The sequence below is a fragment of the Nipponia nippon genome, unplaced genomic scaffold (genome assembly GCF_047370975.1).
Source record: "Nipponia nippon isolate SJK-2023a ecotype South Korea unplaced genomic scaffold, ASM4737097v1 scaffold_33, whole genome shotgun sequence".
NCBI classification, from domain to species: Eukaryota; Metazoa; Chordata; class Aves; order Pelecaniformes; family Threskiornithidae; genus Nipponia; species Nipponia nippon.
Window position 1 is genome coordinate 5,716,109 of NW_028262351.1, and position 22,873 is coordinate 5,738,981.

At 38.0% G+C, this 22,873-nt stretch overlaps 1 protein-coding gene across 2 annotated transcripts in view; it reads left to right on the forward strand.

Annotated features, from left to right (window-relative positions):
* The window catches only part of LOC104020628 (excitatory amino acid transporter 1), a 93,244-nt gene that overhangs the window by 43,549 nt on the left and 26,822 nt on the right, over positions 1–22,873 (forward strand). For both annotated transcript variants that reach the window (XM_087770754.1, XM_087770755.1), the window contains 2 exons: positions 20,124–20,328; positions 22,054–22,096. In XM_087770754.1, coding sequence (XP_087626880.1) covers positions 20,124–20,328; positions 22,054–22,096 — 248 coding nt within the window. The remainder of the gene's footprint in view (positions 1–20,123; positions 20,329–22,053; positions 22,097–22,873) is intronic.

A 22,873-nucleotide genomic window follows, 5' to 3' on the forward strand; every position in this document is an offset into this window, starting at 1 on the left:
TAAACATAAAGGGACAGAATTTTGAATTTGCTCCTCCTAACTGCTCACATCGGAACACACAAAACAATCGGAAGGTCTTGTAAAGAGACGTGTGCGTCACCTCTTCAAAAAAGAGGCTGGGAATCCATCCTGTGTCTAGCTTTGTGGAAGCAGGAGCCATGCTGCATGAGGTCTCTATGTAGTTCCAAGTCTTCTCCTGTCTACTTGCTGACAAGTCTATGGTGGAAAAAATGCTATCACTTACTGCAAGGTCCCAGGTGCTGTCTCATATCAGCCACAAATGTTTATGATAATTTCAACAGATGGAAAAACTCTCATTCAACAGGATTCCAGAGAGGGGAACAAATGCTGTGAGGCCAGCATTATCCTTCTCTCATGAAGAAAAAGGAGGGGCATAGCAGTAATTCCCTTTAATTCATTCTGGCAGAACAGACCTATAGCCATCTATATTGCCTGTGCAACATCTTGGGTTGTTGGAAGTCAAAAATATTAACAGAAGTCAGTCTTGCTCTTCTGTGTTTCAGTTTAAGAAATATAGCATTCCTGATTCCATATGTGAAAAGTGAGAAACAATTAGGCAGTGTTTGCTCAATTTAGCTGGTCACCAGAACAATGAATCTATTTTCCAAATTCTAAAAATTGGAAATTTTTCAACTTTCCCAAAATTCTCTCATTTTTTGCATGTCCTAAAGAAATTATTTTAGAAGTCAAAGCAAATTACTAAGTTTGTAAAGATCCAGTCATCTTGTAAATGGGATTCCCTGTAGGAATAAAGAAACAATTGAAGAAATATTACTAGTGTTGCTCCATGTTCTGTAACAATTTCATTTCAAGCTAGCATCTGCATGGTAGATTAGGGCCAACAGCAGCTAAAAATATACAAACATGAAACTTTATACACATAATTACTTTAAACACTGGCTCTTCAGTACCTGTATTACTGTTTAAAATAAATGTCTATCAAGTCTGGCATATAGCCTCTAATAATCATTGTTTAGACAGGCACTCAAAGATGAAAAAATTGGAACCTTCTTATACTGTTCCACTCTACAGTCTTTAAGGAAACGTGGGCAGTATAAGTTTAATAATCATGTCATTTAATTCTGAAATAGTTTGGACAAAAGCTTTTAAAAGTTAAAAAATTAGTTTAAGTAGCAGGCAGATACATTTTGGAAAATCAATAAGAAAAAAATGCAGGTTGGAAACTATTCAGCACCTAGAAGCATCAATTTTCAAGTCAAAACACAAAAAGAACTATGTATAGATTCAGTGTGTGTTGGCAATCAGTTTGACTATGATTTCCTGAATATGTTTCCTGAACAAGTTTTTGCACAGAAAGTGCTCCAGGAAGAAAGAAACTATACCCAGTTGGAAGTTAGAAAGCATTGTGCATGGCATGGATGTTAGAAAATCATAATGAAATGTCATACATATTTGAGCAATAAATTCAGCTTTGGGTGGAGCCTCTTACTCAGAAAGTGCTATATATCTTAATCTATGGAAATACTAAAAGCAAGGAGCTACAAAAAGGATCATAAAATGAAAATATAACTCACTTCTGAACCATTTCTGAAACAATTTTGCAATAGGAAATACACAGCAATCTATCTTCACAAGAGCCTGAGAGAACAGTTCAATGTCACTAAAAATTAAAATGCAGTGAGAGAAGAGATGAAATTCCTGCATATAATGACATTCTGTATAAAATAAAATTTTATTATACCTTAAAAAAAGAAAACCTAAGCATGATATACAGCAACCAATGGTGGAACGTAGTAGTGTAGTTTTTGAAGCGGTTAGTGTACTAATGCACAAACAGCAAGGGTGTTCAAGAAGAAAGTCTGCAATAATTAAAGACAGCAAAACTAAAAAAACCCTCTAAAATCATTCGAGTTTGCTAGTGGTCCTTAATTAAAGGCTGATTTAAATTTCATTGTAAAATATAGCTTTTCTTAGTGGACCACTACTTTTACTTGTTTCACTAAGTAACGAATAACAGGTTGTTACACGCTGTTATTCAGTTTGCATTCTCCATGGGATTCCAGTTGAGTTGACAATAGGTAGCAACCTCTCATCCATAAAAGCTTAGTTTTGATTTTTTATCTTAGTTCAAATGCATAACATTGCTGACAGGCAAGTCACTGGCAAAACAAAATACAAAAACTATTTGGAAGAACTCTTACGAGTTAAAGCATCTTGTCTGAGCATTGATGGACCATTGTAAATCCACACTGTCTCTTTATTAAGATTTCTATTTCAGTCAAAGGCAGAAGGACTAAAAATATCTTAGGGACAATTCATAATATTTTTTTTTTTAGTTTAATACAAAGAAATATGAACTGCTTACAGGAAAACAACATACCTGAAAATTAAAACCCACAAAAATACTATGAAATGCAAAATTAGCTACATCAGATTGTAAATGGAAAAGACTTGGGTTTATATTTTATACTGCAAAATGTCCAAAATGCAAAAACAAGTCTCCTCAGCAGTCTGGGAATTAGGAAACTGAGAGCAAGCATTTTATTCAGGATATTGAAGATTGAAACTGTAAAGAATGATGTTTTCAATAATGAATGACTGTGATAAAGTGAAAAATGGTGCCAAATGTGAAGTAATACACCTGGGAAAGGCAAACATGCTATACCTATACTACACCTAATCACGAGCTCTCAGTTGGCTATTAGTACACAGGCAAGAGTTCTCAGGCTCACTATGAACAGGCCGGAGAAGGTGACAAGGCTTATTAGTGGTATGGAGTTCCAGTGAAATGCAAGGAGGGATTAAACAGACTACAACTTTTTGGCTTCAAAAGCATACAGCTGTGGAAGATCTCCATAAAAATCCACAGAAATCATTAATAATTTGTAGAGCCTTAGATGGAGTAACTATTTATTATTATATCTTGTAATGATTTTTCATAATAAAGAAAATATGGGGTGTCCAATGAAGTAATTAGGGAGCACATTTATGATAAGGAAAAGGAAGTACTTTTTCACACAGAACACAATTCAATTGTGTTGTAGATTGCCACAAGCCAGAAGTTAATAATTTCAAAATGAAACTAGAGAGTTCACAGATACAGCCATCGTTGACTATTAAACTTGGGGAACTAGCACTTTAGTCCCCACTGGTGGCTAGATGCAGGGAGGGCAAGCAAGGGCAGTGAACACTTTCTGTTTCTGATAGTCTTTCAGTAAGATTCTGTTGCCAGGTAGAGTTGAAGACAAGGAAATGGGTTGGACCAACCATTGGACTAGCCCAGCTAATCATTTCCCAATAGGTTTAAAACCTCTATTGTTGCACTCCTTAGAATTTCATATCAGATTGTAAGGGTGTCTCTGTCTTCACCTGTTAAGATTTCACCTACCAATTACTCTAAGGCAATGACTACCGTCAACAGTTTCAGTTTTCTGAGACAACATAGCTCTTTTGAGAGCCAGTTCAAAACCAAGGAAAAACTCTTCCAGGATCTGGGAATCATCTCACCTTCAGCAAATGTAAATTCACTCCATTAATATGAAATTAGACTTAAAAATAAAATGGATAAAGCAAACCATATGTCAAGAAAGAAGGAAAGAACTATGCACAGAAATATCAACAGCTCTTAATTACGCCACTCTTGGGAAGGTGACAAATAACAACAGTGTAAGAAAGAGCCATATCAGAGTATGACAAAAAACAGCCTGAAAACTTGTGAAGAGAAGAGTTACACCCAGAGATACGTAGATACACAGAGGCTCTGTTCAGGCTTTAACAGCTTTCACTTTCCTACTCCTTTCACCTCTTTACCTTATCATACTTACTTTCTTGTCAGTTTGTCTTTGCCATAACCACTTATGAAGACCAGATGCATTCAAGGACCTTCACATCCTTCTTAAATTGTGGGGCCCAGAACTGCACACAGTACTCTAGGTGAGGCTGCACCAATGCTGAATACAGTGGGATAATGGCCTCTTTTGACTGGCTGGTTCTGCTGTGTTTGATGCACCCCAGGATGTGGTTTTCCCTCTTGGCTGCCAGGGCACACTGCTGACTCATGTTGAGCTTACTGGCAACCACCATCCCCAGATCCCTTTCTGCAGGGCTGCTCTCCAGCCACCCCTCTCCCAATTTATACTTGTGGCTGGTGTTACTCCGTCCCAGGTGCAGAATCCATCATTTGGTCTTATTAAATTTCATGCCATTAATTGATTGCCCAATGCTCCAATCTATCTAGATCCCTCTGCAAGGCCTCTTGTCCCTCACAAGAGTCAACAGCACCTCCCAGTTTGGTATCATCAGCAAACTTGCTAAGGATGCATTCAACTCCTGCCTCCAGATCATTGATAAAAATATTGAACAGAACTGGCCCTAGAATTGAGCCCTGAGGAACACCGCTGGTGACCGGTCACCAGCCAGATGTAGCCCCATTCTCTACAACCCTTTGATCCCTGCCATTCAGCCAGTTCTTCACCCAGCGCACCATGTACCTGCTCATCCCACAGTTGGACAACTTGACCAGAAGGATGCTGTGAGGGGCAGTATCAAAAGCCTTACTAAAATCCAGAAAGACTACATCCACGGCCTTCCCTTCATCCACTAGGCAGGTGACCTTATTGTAGAAGCATATCAAATTAGTTAGGCAGGACTTTCCCTTCATGAATCCATGTTGACTGGGCCTGATGATTGCATTGTCCTTTACATGCCTTTCAGTAGCACCCAGTTTAATCTTCGCCATAATTTTTCCAGGTACTGAGGTTAGGCTAACAGGTTTCCTGACACAACACTGGCCAGTTTCAACTCTAATTGAGCTTTGGTCTTTCATGTCTTCTCCCTGCATATGCAAACCACAGCTCTGTAATCTTCCTGCGAAGCCTGACCTTGCTTCCAGTTGTTCATCTTGGTATCCAGCCACATGACACAGCTCTCACTGGTGATGGAAGATAAGGAGGAGAAAACAGAGACACTCAGGGCAGAAAGCCCTAACTGGGAAAGATTTGTTGAGACTACAGATATTACTAAGGATCAGCAACATCTGGGATTTGAGCTGCATGTTAGAGAGTCACAAAGCAGATCCTGCATCAGCTACAATTCCTTTCATCCAGGCACTCCTGTTAGTGCATATTTTTTCTTTATTTTCTCTTCCAAGCTGTTTCTGAATATATTCTATATCCTCCCCTTCAGACCTTGGGAAATGAATGCAGCAAAATATAAACAATGCTGTTGTATATGGCATGAAGAGTCTTTCAGAAGATATCCCTGCAAATATTTAAGAGCTTGCCTGGTTTGTAGTAATTGCTTTCCAGTTATGTCATAGTTCCTTTTCATGGCTGATAACTTTTTGCAGAGATATGGCACAGGGTGAAATACCTTTTCCTTATTCCTTTGTTGCAATGTTGTATCCAGACGAGCGCCTGAGGCAGCCATGAACACAGCAAAATGTTTGCTGAAACCTAGAATGTCCTTTCATGCTCACACAGTCTGATCTCATTTTCTTCATGCAAGTCAGTCCAGGGTGCTGTTATACTGCTGAAGTTTGATGCAAAACTCTTATCCCACCAGTCCCAGAAATAATTGTGGTGGTGGTTTTTTTTATTCTAGAAAGCATCAGTTTTGGCTAGGTCTGGGCATACTCTGCCACTTCTATGCACTGCCTCAGATATTTTACTTGGGCCACCCTGATGACACTCTTCCCCATTTACACAAGGCCTTTTTCCTTTGATTCTCTCTAGGACTTAATCTTCCCAGGTTTGACAATACGGAGATGTCATTGATACATACCACAGCAAAGTTAATTCAATTCACCTAAAAGCCTCATCTATCTGTCTCTGGAAGGTAGAAAGTGCCATCTGAATTCTAGAAATGGGGAAAAAAATTCCTACAGCCCCTGCCTGTTCTCAAGGCTGGCCTTTCTTGAGTGGCTTGTCTCAGTTTTTCCTAGGTCAACAGAGGTTATATATTTTGCTTTCCTGATCTTGGCCAAGAGTTCATCATTGTGAAGCATTGCATTGCCATCTGAAAGAGGGACACATGCAATCAGTGCAAACACAGGTTCCTCAGAGGTTTGCACACTGAGCAAAACAGGGCAGTTTTGTACACCACAAACTTTCAGTTCCTGCTGCTGTGAAGACAGTTGTATCTAGCAAAATGGCAAGAAAAGCAACTGGGATGGCAAGCTCTTAAATTGTGGTTCCTCAGCTCACCAGATATAAAAGTTCCATGTAGTCCTTCTATAGATAGTTTCTTGAGGGGACCTTTTTCTCTGCAGGAGTCTATCAAAATCAGCTATAACAACGTTGATCTACAAAGAGAAGTAAAAACTACTAGGACACAGAAAGACTTGTGCAAAAAGAAATTGTCTTATTATTTATGGGGCCATATCACGTGGGAAGTGAAAAGATCAAATTCTTCACTGTTTGACACAATTGAATTGCAATTCGGTTCTAATACTGACTAAGAAACATGGGAATAAAGAAAACAGTAAAGTGCTTAACTCTCATGCCATCAGAAGCTTTTGGATCTTAATGTTATTCTTAAAGACCCATCATCTCTGGAAGTCAAGTATTAAAGCAAATTAAGTCCCTGGCCCTCTGGTTGTGAAGAAAAGCTCAAAAATAGGTCCTGACTATATTCTGAAAACTCAAGAGTCGCACAACAGAGTACTTATTTTTAAAAATGCTGTTTTCTAAGTTATTCCAATATTTGGAGAGCATGACTTGCAATTCCTGAGTAGTTAGAGTTATCAGTTCTGGTATTATTCTTTAAGCAATATTCATCTTTGCTACTTCACTGAAGAGTTTGAAGGGCCTCGTGCCTCACAAGTTGTGAAGAGTTTTTTGGACTAGGTACGTTAACACAAACATTTACTTAGATGCCTCAGTTAAGCATGTTTTCAGGATCAGGCTCTGGTTTGTAATAATTATATGCTTAAGCAGAAATCATGTTTTTTTCATCCTCTCACCTTTTCATCCTCAGGCAACTATACCGCTAGCTCTTTACTGGTGGCAGATAAGAAAAAGAAAAGTACAGCATAGTACTAGAAGTACACTATTTGCACTAGAATTAACATGCTGATGCTGATTCCTTCCTCCGTAAACAGCTCTTATTTTCTCTCTACTTGTATGCAAAGCTAAATACTTACTTTGTTCTGACATTTCACCACCCACTTCTAACTTAGATCTGAATACTTAGATAATATCAGAGATTCTCCAGTGAATATAGTTCCTTTTCAAAGTTAGAGAAAAAATAGATTTTGGTCAAGAGTTCATCTAATGAATGGCTATTTCATTAATGAATACATTCTTGCACTGAAAATCAGCTTTGTTCAATATTTACAATTGCAGTATGTCTTAATTCCCAAAACCCTGAAAACAAAGTTAGAGAATATTAGCTTACTAAGCCTGGCTAATACCTGTCTCAAGGCTAATGAAGCTGTGCAAAGGGCCTGCATCCATAAAGAGAATAAAGCTTTCAAATTCAAGATAGGATGTTTAATAGTTCATTAAAAAACAAGTAGGTTTCTTTTCTGTTCTGCAGAACATCACAGTCCAATAATAACAGCGATTTAAAAAACCCACCACCTTTTTCATCTGTTTATTTTTAAATCAGCTGATATTTTCTTTGGTACCTCAGACCTCTCATAGAAATTCATATCCTCAATCCTGCCTGCAAGCAGATGATGGCCAGATGGTAACTGTATAACACTTGAATCGTGGAAGCCAAAACCTATTTTTCAGCTGTCCTTAGCACTGTAACATCCTGGAAAAGAGCTGAATAATATTATTAAAAAGCACTGATTGATACTGTCAGTCATTCCAGAGGAAGTTTTAACTTCTTTCCATTGCCTCCTACAAGTCTGTAAGGTGGAGAAAGACAAAGCAGAAAATGTACGGCTTTGATGCTGCAAGGCTGTAACTGAATCAGTGATCCAAAGTTCAAGAGGTCATTAAAACAAATGAGAGAAAAGAAGGAAAACAAAAGCCTGTTCACATGAAATTCCAATTCCACACTTTCATAACGAGTTCTCAGAACAGTCTTAACATAATTACTGGATTATGAAAAAAAAATCCAAATTATAATGACAATTTAAAATGTAATAGACTAATTGCAGCTAAAGTAATGACTCCTTAGTGTTCATATGGCATATTACCAGAGGACCTTAAATTTACGAATAGAAAATAATTTTTTCCTAAAGTTGATTTGATTGTTACCCATTAAATTCTTGAGGGATATTTAGGGTGTGATTAAATTATGATTTATGGTCCATGAAAAAAATGTAAAAATGCTCATGATGTTATGCATTACGATGTTCTTATTTATTATTAAGGTATTAACTTATGGATTATAAGTGGTGTTTTAAAAGACTGCTACTTCATAAATTTAAAAATGCCTATACAATTTTTTTCAAATGATGTCTGCATCAGATCCCATACTTTTTAAACAGACTTCACTATATTTGATAAAGGAAGTCTCAGATTGTTTCTAGATTCTTTATTAATACAAGATTCAGTTTTTGATGTAATGTAAAATTTTATATGCAGAATTTTTCTTATCAAATCCAAGTTAATGTGATTCTTTAAAAAATGAGAATCTAAAAATACTTTGTATTGTCAAATTAGCTACTGTTCTGCAATTTCTAATGCAACTATTGACTTAGAGACATGAAAGAGCTCCATGCATTTCCTTTTGACACAGATAGATAATACTATGTAGTGGTGTATCTTATTTGTACCTGGACTATCAGAGAGACTGAGGCCCCACTACACTAGGTCCTGCACCAAAATCACTATGGTATTGGGTGTGATGTCTTTCAGGACAAACTTCCCCAGACTGAGAAGATGCTATGTCTACATTGCTGACTTCACTGTTGTAGATAGATAACTGAGCTAATTTTATATCAATATGGGGAGCAGGATAGCAACAGCACCATGGAGCTCCATTCAAAGTGATTTATGTTGCTTCATGTGAATGCAGATAGCACTACAACTTGGCAGAAATTAAAATTATACTTGAGGTGTGAGAGGAGAAAAGTCAGAGAACAAAGTGTGAATCTACCAAAAACAGCCCATGGAAGCATACATACTGTTGCAAAAAAGTATAAACTAAAAAAAATGCCTGACACATGGGAAGAATGTAATAAACTAAAAGGATTACAAGAACATGTAAACACCAGCAGGGTCTGTGTAGCACAGACAAAAAGGAAAGCAACAGCTCCATGAGCAGCTCAGATAAATTCTTTGGAAGATCAATGGATAAAACAGCAGCAGATGAATGAACTGCTAGCTTGAAAGCAAACTTAAAATTTATCACTTTTAAGTTGAACACAGATGCACCAAATAGTGTTGTGTCACTGACAAGATTTCTAAAAAAAAAAAAAAAAGAAGCCAGAGCAACTTCAATTATTAATAAACCTGGTACAAATAAACCTGGTACAAGGATAGATAGTAGCTACTGCAACAACAAAAAAATACGCAGGATTCTTTAGTGAGTGGGCAGTTACTAGAGTAACTTCAGATTACTCAAAAAAAACAAGTAATCAAGTCTTGTTAAACATATCTAAAGGTATTGTCACACAATTCTTTTCCAAATTATCTTAATATTGCTGAATTAGCAAAGAAAGATGATCTCAGGGTTTAAAAATTGTGCTAAAATTAAAATTCCAAGCAGAAATCCAATGGCCAGGTTGTTACCAGATGCAGTAGTTACACACTACCATTAGTTCAAGTCTTAGTTGAGTCACATCCAACTGAGCAAAACTTCTTTCCAGATGATGGTTTCTGCATGAACTCTATAAAATGAACTTAACTAGTGCCAGATCCTAGTGGACAATCATCCAAATAAAAGATGCTATCACTGTATTAGACTCTATTATTGGAAGTTTTAGTGAAGAAGCCAAGAACTGGCTGGTCAACAATACTGGATCACATTTTGAGTGAGAAGGTGATACTTCCAGCATAGAGCTGTGACAAATTACAGATCAGTACAATCCCATACCCCAAATCCCATGTCATTTTGCACATAGATAGAGATATGTCTATCTTTTTTTAGACAGGCGACCTTAATTTTCCATTCTTTAAATCTTGCACCTCTCTGATTAGAATTATATTCACTTCATTTTTCTAGCAATTCAACAGAAGTGTCTCTTCAGACATCTGTTACATACTGAAGATGTAAAAGCAAATGCATTTTTACATTAGACTGCATTACTAGCTACTGTGCCTTTAGAGATACCTTTAATCTCATATCTGTATTCTAAAGTATGTCATATTATTTTTTCAGTAGCAGCTAAAGTAGATCAGGAGTGATTTAGCATAGTAAATAGTTTACAGCTTCATAACATACAGTCAGTCAGATAACAGAAGCACTGTACATTTGTGGACTGTTGTTTAATAAGTGCTGCACATAAAAAAACATGACTTTGAAGGACTTCAGGCACAGTCTGCCAAAACTCAGACCATCGTTTTAGCAGATTTTAAGAAATTGCATTATGTATTTTATGGAGCACTAAGTAATGTGCTTAACACCATTCAGAAGGGAAAGGTATCTTTAGCAGTGGTATCTTGCTAGGATGCATGGTTAAAGTAGATATTTTTGGCAATATGTTAAGAATGAGTGAAAAGTAGTATTTTCATCCTTGGGGAACAGGGTAGAAGTCTGTTACAACTACTAGCATATTTATTTCAGTCTTGTAACAACATGTCCTGTAGGATTCAAGCTATCTTAATGTGCTTTGGCTTATCAGCTACCACAATTAACTTTTTTCTAATTAAACTGAAATAATTTACCATGTTAAATTATGCTTTTTCTTAAGCAAATGTTCTATGCTCATTGTTTCACTCCTGATACAGAAAATAAGCAGCTTTATGCCCAACAGAAGAATCCCATTTCCAGGAAAGGTTAGTCCAAATGTCTGGACATAAAAGGATGTCTTTTTAGAATTGCACTGTGCAGGTAGCAGCAGTGTTTTGTTACAAAAAAAAAACCAAACTCTGAGCTGCTATTTTCTGTGTTCCTGGGTCTCTGATTCTTAGCTTGAGGACAGTCAGTCCTTTGTACTCTGTTATTACAATGAGGTAATCAAAGAAAGAGAGTCTTGGTTTGAGACTGTCAGCTGTTACTAATCACTGCTCCATGGCTTGCTGTGAGTCCCTGCTTGCTTCTCCTTCCTGCTCTGCTTAGCACACATAAAGAAGATAAATTGCTCCCTAGCTTCCCTTCAAAAAGCATAGTTTGGCACATTCCAATACTGTGAGCAAAAGATGGAATAATGCAAAGAGTTAAATGGGTATCTAAATAACCCGACAGCAGGGTCCTTCTCAGGCAGATGTGAGTTTCAGGAAATGTACTTTCCTAACGGTTCTCCAAATGTATTCTGTTATCTTGCAACCCTGAAAAGTAAACCAACTACACTTTTCAGAACAGTACAGCATATTCCTGCAAGAGGTTTCCTGCAGTAACATAAATATCACTGACACTCAATAAATGCAGCATCTAAGTGTACCGCATTTACATATTTCAATTTACTTGGAGCTGTAATACTTTGGTGTCTATAAATTATTTAGCAACAACAAGCACAGTCTGGGGATTTTTACTGAATTTTTCCCTGCCTTCACTGATTGACACCGCCCTGATACAGAAAAGAATTTTAAAGGAAGAAAATCAAGTTATTTGTGCATGTGAAAAAAAGCACCATGGAAGCAAGAAAAGTATGAAGTGAGCAAGGCTGTGGAATATCCTACCATGAAAATAGTTAGGGTAAAAACAGCAATTAATTTGAACCTCAAGCTCAATACATTTATAACGAAGACTGTATATTATATTTGCCTGCTGTATAAGAATGCTATACTTGATGGCCCAAGAAATACTTTCCACCGTAGGTTTCTGTCATTTTTTTTTATAAGATAACAACTAATCTTGGTGCACTGAAACCAAACTGAGTTTCATAAAGTTAAAGTAATGTTATTCCACTGAAAGAGCATTATCAGTGATGAATGACATCAAAATGGTCTTTCATTCGTGGTTAACTGAAAGGTAAAAATCACTATAAAGCCACTAGAGATTATTTGGGCCTCTACCATTCACACCAGTCAGTGATGTTCTGACAGTATCTTACCATGGTTTCAGAAACATATTCTTTATGGAATGTTTCAGAAACATATTCCTTATGTGGTTAGAAGAACATGTGTTTGCAGCTAGGAGGAGGAAGGATGAAAAAACATGGTCAGTTACTAAATATTTTCCCTCAACAAGAGTTAGAAAGGGATGGAGGAAAAAATTTGCAGCTAGCACACGTTGCACCTATTTGCTAGCATATTTTTACACTGTTTCCATCAAGAAGTATGGGACCAACAGAAAGTACGATGTTCAGTTTGCATCACTTTTGCACGTGCAAAAGCTTTCAGAATCACTGAGAGCTATCCAGTGTCCACATTCAGGTATAATTCAAACCAAGCACTCTATGAGTACCAGAAATAAGTATGTATGGCAAGGCTAGGTTAGCATCTTCTGTAAAAGGGGCTTTTTTCACCATATACAACCTTTGTCCTCACTGTGGTAGTAAAGAATCCACAAAGGCACACCACTTTATTTAAGTGCTTATGTGGACTCTTCTACATGTTGTTAAGTCCCACCTTTCTGTTAAGGTCTGTGATTTCTCTGATTCACTAATGCAGTGAGATTTTTTCTTAAATGAAACGGGAACATCTGTGTATCTTCATAAAGGTATATTTTTATGCTGATTTTTTTTGAAGGCAGTGCTGGTTTGAGTAGCCATGGCACTCCAGAGCTCTCCTGAGCCCAGGTGCTCTTTCACACACCTTTGTTCTCTCCTTGTCATCAAATGGTGGATTCTGTTTGCTCAGCTACATGGTGAGAACAGAGCCAGTTAAAGATAAGCAGGGGAAAGTAAGGAATGCTTAACTTGCTTTAGCTGCCATCAAAGAGCAAAGGATGCAGTTTAACAATATGGTCAACCTGAAGTAATGGCAAATCGCTGCCAAAAAGGCTAGTTTTCTGCTCCTGGACATGCTCTCCTTCTGCTTCCCTTGTACAAGTTCTGGTGTTCGCATGACACCATTCTGAGATGATTCAGAATGACAAACTGACAGAAAAACTAACCCTACAAAAGCCAAAGTTAATAGTTTTCTGGTGGCAAGGGATGGGGTAGGACTACAAAGCTATGGGGCAGGTCTAGTCCTTTAGGAGCCACTCTTAGCCATTTAATTAGCTCATTAAATTGCATTACTGTATCCCAGCCATTGGTTTCATTAGCCAGCTTGGCTTAATCATGGTCACGTAATTTTGGATCAAATACAATTACTATTTACTAATTTTTCTGTGATATATTTGTCCAATGTTCTTAATAGGCCTGGAAAATTATTAAAATATCTAATTTCATTATTTAAATTTCCATATTCAAATAAGTATAAGTTAAACTGAGATTTAGAGACAGCTTGTCCCATCAGTTCATGCAAAAAGGCATACAGAGCTATATTTCAGACATGTATTTTATATGGCTTCAGGAAGTCATTAGCTGTATTACTTTAATATTAATTAACTTCACCAATGCATATAGTTCTTTGAAAATGTTACTTAGCTTTTTTCTTTGCAATTTTATTCTTTTACTGCTACTGCTATTAAAAATAATAATCTAGAGTTTGGACTAATTTTGGACCTGATCCTGTGAAGGCCTCAATTGTCAAAGCTTTAAATATTATTTAACTTTTGTTTTCTGGGAATGCTCAGCACCACTCAGGACCTGCTCAGCAGCTATCAGAATAAAGCTCTAGAGCTTAATCATGTTAATTAAACTCAGGCAATACTTCAATTGTCTTTACCTAACTATTGCTTTTCCTTAGAATTTTTCTGTCAGCATATTTTACTGTGACCTTGCACAGTGTTATTCGTTTCCACAAATCCTCATCAACATACACAAAAGGGATTGTTCTCATGATCTCATACTGAGAGTTTACTCATCACACAGTGCTTAGTGGATGTAAGGGGTCAGGAGTAGCCCATTTAAGACTGCTTCATTAGGAGAGTGAAAGACAACCTTAAAGAAACAAAATTAGGGCAACACTCCTGAATCAACAGTTGCCATTATTGCTGTTCCACCATAAGAGTCTTTAACAAGTGACTGCAATTTCCTAATGAAGAGACTGTAAAAATAAACAGGAAAAGAATTAGCAATAAAAAAATGTTATGTTCATAATGTTTTGTTTTTAAAGACTGAATCTGAAACATCTAAAGGAAATTTATAAAAAAATCTACATTAGCAAGGAAGTGCTATCAATTCAGTTCTAATATGCCGAATAAGGAAAGAATTCATAATGATCATAGAAAGCCTCTCTTTTTTATTTCCAGTAGTCAATAGACACTCTGGAAGGGAGATCCACCCTGCAGGAAGATCTGGATAGGCTGGAAGAGTGGGCTAACAAGAACCTTATGAAGTTTAACAAGGACAAGTGTAAGGTCTTGCACCTGGGAAAACATAATCCAGGAGCGCGGCACAGGCTGCTTGCTCTGACAAATGATAAAATCACTGAAGGTACTAGGATCAGTCCTATGTAGTGACTGTTTTTTTTTAAGAAAAGCATAATAAAAAGAATCTTGCTACTTGCCCAGTTCTTCAGTGGCATACTACTTACTGTTTGGATTATTTGAGGTCAGTGAGTGTAAAGAAAAACATTCCATTTAAAAACTGCTAGTTGTGGGCCCTGATTCGGCAAACCACATTAGTTAGTGATTAACATTAAGGACAAATTTAAGTCCAAGAATGCTTTGCTGACTAGGGGTTTACATACAGAAAGAGGGTCTCAGTCATACCAGCTGCTGACCAGTTATCATTGTTGTAAATATGCATATTCCTTCTAATTATGTAAATATGTACATCCCTTCTTTCTAAAAAAAAAAACACAGGCAGAAACTCTTAGGTACTGTAACAGGAAAAGTAAGTATATGCTTAAACTCAAATATCAGACTTAAATTGCTCATAACTTATGTCTTGAGGACATTGGGCTGTTCTGCAAGAAATCAGTTGATGCAGTTGCACTAATTAAAGGGAGAAAGTGTTCTGAAGTTGTAGGACTTTTTAGCATAGGCTCTGCTCTTTGGCTTTTAAAATAATTCCTTGGAATTTATTTTTGAACAAGCAGATCCAAGCTATTATTGGCTTAAACGTTATCTAAAGAGAATATGCTCAGTGTATTTTATCTTTGATCTTACTGAGGAGTATCATCCTTCTGCATTAGTGTGCCCTAGGATAATCCAAGATTACACATAGACTATGTACAGCATGCTTACAATGTTGAGAAAATTAAAAACAATAGAAGCAACTCCGGATTTATAAATTCTAGAATTCTGTATAATCTAGAATCATAAATACAGTAAATATATCACAGAATCATGGAATCATAGAATCATAGAATGTCCTGAGTTGGAAGGGACTCACAAGGATCATCGAGTCCAACTCCTTTCCCTGCATAGGACAACCCCAAAAATCACACCATATGTCTGAGGGCGTTGTCCAAATGCTTCTTAAATATTGTCAGGCTTGGCGCCATGACTACCTCCCGGGGGAGCTTGTTCCAGTTCTCCACCACTCTCTGGGTGAAGAACCTTTTTCCTAATGTCCAACCTAAACCTCCCCTGGCATATCTTCCTGCCATTCCTTCGGGTCCTATCATTGGTCACTAGGAAGAAGAGATCAGCACCTGCCCCTCCTCCTGTAGGAAGCTGTAGACCGCGATGAGGTCTCCCCTCAGTCTCCTCTTCTCCAGGCTGAACAGACCAAGTGACTTCAGCCGCTCCTCATACGGCTTCCCCTCTAAATCCTTCACCATCTTTGTGGCTCTCCTCTGTACACTCTCTAGTAGCTTTGTATCCTTTTTTGTACTGTGGCGCCCAAAACTGCACATAGTACTCAAGATGAGGCCTCACCAGTGCAGAGTAGAGCCGTACAATCACCTCCCTTGACCGGCTAGCAATACAGTGCTTGATGCACCCCAGGACACGGTTGGCCCTCTTGGCTGCTAGGGCACACTGTTGGCTCATGTTCAACTTGCCATTGACCAGAACCCCCAGATCCCTCCCCGCGGGGCTACCCTCCAGCCTCTCGTTCCCCAGTCTGTATGTACATCCAGGGTTGCCATGTCCCAGTTGCAAAATCTGGCACTTGCCCTTGTTAAACTTAAATCGTATGTTCTGGTCGATGGCAAATTGAACATGAGCCAACAGTGTGCCCTGGCAGCCAAGAGGGCCAACCAGCAAGGTTCTGTCACTGGGGAGAGGGGGTGTGCGTATATATACATATATGCATGTGTGTAATTTCAGTTTGAAAAAGTTAAAATGCTCAGCTACTGCTTTTCATGTGAGAAGTCCCTGTTCATGCAAGCTTTTTGCTGCCCTTTAAAAACTTTTGGAAAAAATACGAAGTTTATGCGTTTGCTTTCCTATACTAAAATTCTTGTGTTTTGTGTAAGAGAATCTAACATTTTGCCTGCAATATTTTTAACTTCTGGTTTATTTAAAATTACTTTTGATACATAATGATGAAGATTTTAAATATATAAAATGATGAACCAGTTCTGAATAAGTGCGTAGAACAAACTGTCCATTCTGGTCCTCATAAATATTCACAGAATCATAGAATACCAGGTTGGAAGGGACCTCAAGGATCATCTAGTCCAACCTTTCTAGGCTAGAGCACAATCTAGACGAGATGGCCCAGCACCCTGTCCAGCTGAGTCTTAAACGTGTCCAGTGTAGCGGAGTCGACCACTTCCCTGGGGAGATTATTCCAATGGTTGACTGTTCTCATTGTGAAAAATTTTCCTCTCATGTCCAATTGGAATCTCCCTGGGAGTAACTTGTACCCATTACCCCTAGTCCTCACCATGTGACTCCTTGTAAAAAGGGAGTCTCCATCTTCTTTGTAGCTCCCCTTTAAGTACTGGTACATGGTGATGAGATCACCTCTAAGCCTCCTTTTCTTGAGGCTGAACAAACCCAGCTCTCTCAGCCTATCCTCATATGGCAGGCTTCCCAGACCTAAACATCTCTGCTTTGTCTATGTCCCTGTTTGTGAGGTGACCATGCTCGTCATTACTTGGCCAATGTTATTACTGGCCAATGTTATTTCTGGCCTGCCTTTTGCTATTTACATATTTTTAAAAGCCCTTTTTATTGTCCTTCACAGTACTGGCCAGCTTCAGCTCTAATTGAGCTTTGGCCATGCGCATTTCCTCCCTACAGTGGCGAACGGCATCTCTGCAGTCCTCCCATGTCGCCTGATCTTGCTTCCGCTGGCTATACATTTTCTTTTTTGTCTTAGTTCTAGAATAATATCCCTACTCAGCCAAGCCAGCCTTCTACCTCACCTGCTTGACTTCTGACATTTTGGAACTCCTGTGCTCTTAGGAGGCGGTACTTAAGAAGAGACCAGCACTGATGGACCCCAGCACCTTCAAAAGCTTTTTCTCAGGGGACCTTACTAAGTAGTTCCCTGAGCAGCCTGAAGTCAGCTCTCCTCATATCCAGAGTTGAGGTCTTGCTGGCAGTTTTCCTCCTGTTACCATAAAGTTTAAACTTGACTGCTTCATGGTCGCTGTGGCCAAGGCAGCCACCAATCGCCACTTTACCCGCGAGACCCTCTCTGTCAGTAAAGCAGCAAGTCGAGGAAGGCACCTTTCCTGGTCGGTTCTCTTAGTACTTGTACCAAGAAGTTATCACCCAGATGCTTTAAGAATCTTCTGGACCTGCTTGTACCATCTGTCTGTATATATATATATATATATATATAATTGGCACAAAACCAGTAATAGTATAGTAGCTCTTCAAGAAAGTTGCTGCATTTTGGCTAGAACTCAAGAAAAAAAGGAGAGCTTACCGCCTTTGGAAGAAGGGGCAGGCGACTCAGGGGGATTACAAGGATGTTGTGAGGATATGCAAGGAGAAGATCAGAAAGGCAAAGGCCCAGCTAGAACTTAAACTGGCCACCGCTGTTAAAGATAACAAAAAATGTTTTTATAAATATATCAGTGACAAAAGAAGGGCCAGGGAGAATCTCCCTCCTTTGTTGGATGCAGAAGGTAACCTTGCCACGAAGGATGAGGAGAAGGCAGAGGTACTTAATGCCTTCTTTGCCTCAGTCTTTAATAGTCAGACTGGTTATATACTGATACTTTAAAAATAAAATTTACAACAAATGCTGTCTGATATAAACATTGTACAACTCAGTAGCAGCTCTGAAAGACTCCAACAATTCTTAACTTTATTTTTATGCATTGGTTAATTATATCTGCATTATTTTGCATTTGCATTATTTTGAGGACTCTAAAAAACCAAAACTCCATCCACCGATAAGATTGGCTATAGGATTTACTTCCTGTTTGTAAAAATAACTGTTTATTACTTGGTAGCATTTACCATTTCCCTCACAGAATTTCAAAGCATAAATGTAAACTTACCACAAGCATTATCATCCAGTTTTACTGATGGAAAAGCTGAGCAGAGAAATGAAGGATCAAATGCTTCAAATGTTGGTTTTCCATTTTCAGTTTCTTCCTGTGCCTGTAACACTTTGTTCTTCCACTACAATGGCACATATAAATCAAGCAATTCAGGGTGCAAATCTAGTAATCACCCTTTGCAATTCATTTTGTGGGTGCAGATCTTACTGGCTCTAATTGCTTCTGCCGAAAGGACAGGCAAGCCCTAGCTGAAATGAAAGGGTAAGTATGAAGCATGTGATTGGTTTTATACTTTGAAGATTTGATCAGAGCCTGGAACACAGCCTTGATCTCAGTTACATCAGTGACTATCTAGAGTAGTTTCACTGTAACTCCAGTAGCACATATTTCCTCCTTTAGAAGATAGACAGAAGTATGATATATCTACAATGATAAGCATTTTGAGAAAATATTTAGTTTTGCCAGGCCATGATTCTAGTTTTATGTTTCCATATTATTTATATTCACACAGTCCTTTTGCCTTATTTTAAATGCTTTCTCCTCTGAGATAAGTATCCAGAGCGGACATTAGGCAACTTTCATTATCTTCTATATATTCAAAGATGGCGTCTAGATAAATATGTGGGCAGTCCGCAAAAGTTTGGATTAGACAGTGCCATATAGAGGTACATAGGAGGAGATAAAGCAAAGAGATCTTTTCCTGACCTCTTTCTTCATTCTGCACCTTGAAAGCATGATTCCAACAAGAAACACCAGCACTGTTTTGAGACAGATGGTGTAGCCCTCCAGATGAAGTATGGGGAAGTTATTAACTACTTGAAATTTTAAGGAGAGGGAGCAAAGGGGCATTTTAAGGAGAGGAACACTAACTGCACCTGTTTGGAAAGAGAAAGAGCATTTCCAACAGTCCTCATGAGACACTCCTCATCAGAAATTCAGACCTCTTCCTGGCAGAACTGCACCTTCATTTAAAAAACACAGTGCAGCCCTGTTGGTGCAATCTCGTGAACTTTAGCAGATGCAATACTGAGCACCCTAGTATTCATATTAGATCAGATGCATTAAGAAGAGCCAAGTTTTGCAAAGCTTATAAAAGACTCTAAATGCTTATTTATACAATAGTAAGGATTTTCTGAAACAAGCTAACAGTATTTAATCTATTTTAAACTCCCATGGCTTAGGACAGAGGTAAACTTAGGTTGTTCCATTAGGGATTGAAGAAAACTCTTCATACACATTAATTGTAGCAAACATTATCAACATTACTTGAGAGTACTCTGTTTTCTTTCTTAGCATTACAAATTCAGTGCAGCACATTTCTAAGGTACATTTTTCAGACTATGGTAACTATGCTAATCAAAAACCATGAATTGCCTCACTGGAATATAGGGAGTGCCACACTGCATCAGACCAATAATCTTTGCTTTTAACAAGTGCTAACAAAGCACAGAAAGCTGCGACTCTTGTAATAGAAAATTATGTCATAACAAGCATTAGGGGTGGGATGGGAAGACAGTGGCAGTACAAGCTGCAAAAGAGGGCCAACTTACCTTGGGTAGCTTTAAATATACTGGTCATCAAAACTCTTCCCACAAAGCCGTTTTCATCATGCTGAGTTTATAGTCTTTACTCACAACTGTATGAGGTGAATGTCCTTGTGCTTAAATTTACTAGGAATTTCTGCCCTGGATAGTAAAGCATCAGGGAAGATGGGAGTCCGAGCAGTAGTCTACTACATGAGTACTACGATCATTGCTGTATTGATTGGTATAATCATTGTGGTCATCATCCACCCTGGGAAAGGTACTAAAGAAAACATGCACAGAGAAGGCAAAATTGTTCAAGTGACAGCAGCAGATGCCTTTCTTGATTTAATCAGGTATGGCTATGATATTGCACATTTTCTGTACCAATAACGATGACACTAATATTTAGATTCACATGAGAAGGAAAGTAGAGAATTTTAGACAGTGACTGCTTAAATTAGCCAAATTTCTTACCAATATCACTAACCCCTACAATGCTACAAAAGAATACATGGATTTATTTTCAAATCAGGCTGTTGCAAGGGAAGAAACTGCTTTTAATATTCAAAGAAAGAAAGATTCTTTCTTTCACACACAGAAGAAAGACTTCTGTTCTGCTATCTGCATGGGTCTTTCCCCCTCCTTCCATAGCACAATCCTTATTACCAAATTCCTCTGTTTTCCCTTACTTCCAACTTCTGACAGTTTTATCACTTCACTTGAATCCCTGATTTAGCTATTAATCTTAATTTTAAATTGTAGCCGCCAGTCTGGGTGCATCTACTCAACCTTGTTAAATTGTATGGATGGGAAATAAATTCCAGGAACAGGCAAGTAAAATGCTTGAAATAGAGGGGCACAAATATAAAAGCTTGTTTTCTCCTTGCTCAGAGACTCTGCAGTGCCTCTGCAACTACCTGAAAGGAGGTTGTAGCGAGGTGGGGGTTGGTCTCTTCTCCCTAGTAACAAGCGATAGGAAGAGAGGAAATGGCCTCAAGTTGCACCAGGGGAGGTTTAGGTTGGATATTAGGAAAAACTTCTTCTCTGAAAGGGTAGTCAGGCACTGGAACAGGCTGCCCAGGGAAGTGGTTGAGTCCTCATCCTTGGAGGTATTTAAAAGACAGGCAGATGAGATGCTTAGGGACATGGTTTAGTGGTGGACTTGGCAGTGCTAGGTTAACGGTTGGACTCAATGATCTTAAAGGTCTTTTCCAACCTAAATGATTTTATGATTCTGTGATTCTTTTATAGAGCTAATATGTCACAGATGTATTCCAGGGTGTAGGGAAACTGAGGTTTTGAACTCGGGAGCTTTTCCACAGGTAAGCCACCAAAATTTTGTGTTCCACTAACCCATTTGGAGAAGCCAGAGACATGGAGAAAGGCCTTCAAGAGTCATGCTGCCAGGAAGGGGGACTTCAGAAAGACCCATGAAGAGGTTTGCACTCAGATTCCTCAAGATTTATTCAGTTAGGGTGCTTCTAATTCCCTCAGAAATGTCACCATTCTGGAAAGCAAACAAGCAAATCCCCATATGTAACAAGTATACACACACATATATAATTATATGTGTATGTGTTATTAAAGAATACTCAAACTTCAGAAATATTTATCTCTTAATCACGACAAGACTCTAAATCAAGTGATAAATGTCATGATGTACTAAACTACGTGACTGCAAAAATTGTTTGAGAAGTAGAAATGCATTAAATATTAATAACTTTTTATTCATCTGGATTCAGACAGCATTAATAAATACAAAATTAAAAGTCAACACTGACCCACAGAGCTTTGTTCATTTGGTAATTTAGCTAATATTCTGCTCCATAACCAGACCTGCTATACAATATTGCATATAGAGATTGCAATTGACAGGACCTATCCAACCCTACTACATTTCATGCTGATAAAGCTAACCAGGCCAATGCTATATGCAAAGCTCTACTCACTGTATACACGATTACATATTTGTGTTAGGATTCCTTTGAAAATTAGCTGTCCTTTTATTAGCTGTGCCACTACTTAAAGTATTACTGGAGTCTTATTACTTCTGATGTTATTTTCTTTCTTTTTCACAGAAATATGTTCCCTCCAAATCTGGTGGAAGCTTGCTTTAAACAGGTAAAAATGATTTTAAATTTCCAACTAAAACATAGAATAAAGTAAGAGATTGAAATGTAATAGTATTTTCTTTAGAAATATCATGTACTTGTATTACAGCAGAAACAAATCTTACGTATCCTACCAGCTGTCACCAAAAAAACCCCAACCAAATCTGTGCTTTGTTTTCAGTCATATCGTCTCAGTATTTGCTATGAGAAGTGAAGAAAACACACCTGGCACAGCAAATCAAAAAATAAGTTTTTTCAAAATGTCAAATTTTGAAAATGGAAAAGTCTACAGCAAGCTTCACTAAAGTCAATACAGAATTTACTTTTCAAAAATAGTGTTATGTTAAATTGGGAGATACTGAGATATGTACCATCTGTACAAAGACTGGAAGATGTTCAAGAATGTCATGTGGGAAATGTGCATAGGTTAGAAACTGAGGCAACAATTTTGCGGACATCAATAACAAAATCAAACTAGGGGACTTCCTGTCACCTATGGTAGGAGTGCACAGGAATGTTCTTTCTATGTTGCTTCCCAATTTCCTCTATCATTAGCCTGGTCTTAACCTTAACTGTTCTACAGAGAAAATAATAGTAACTAGTTACATTCCTCCTTTAAGAAGAGAACATTATAGTTTCAGTGAAACCTATAATGTATATTGCCATAATCTAATTGCTTCATATTGACCCCACAGACAATCTTGAACTGATATTATTTACCAGTTATTGCTGTAGCAATTAAAAAAAGCTGGAATATGGAGGTCAAGAAGCAAGAGGATAAAGTAGA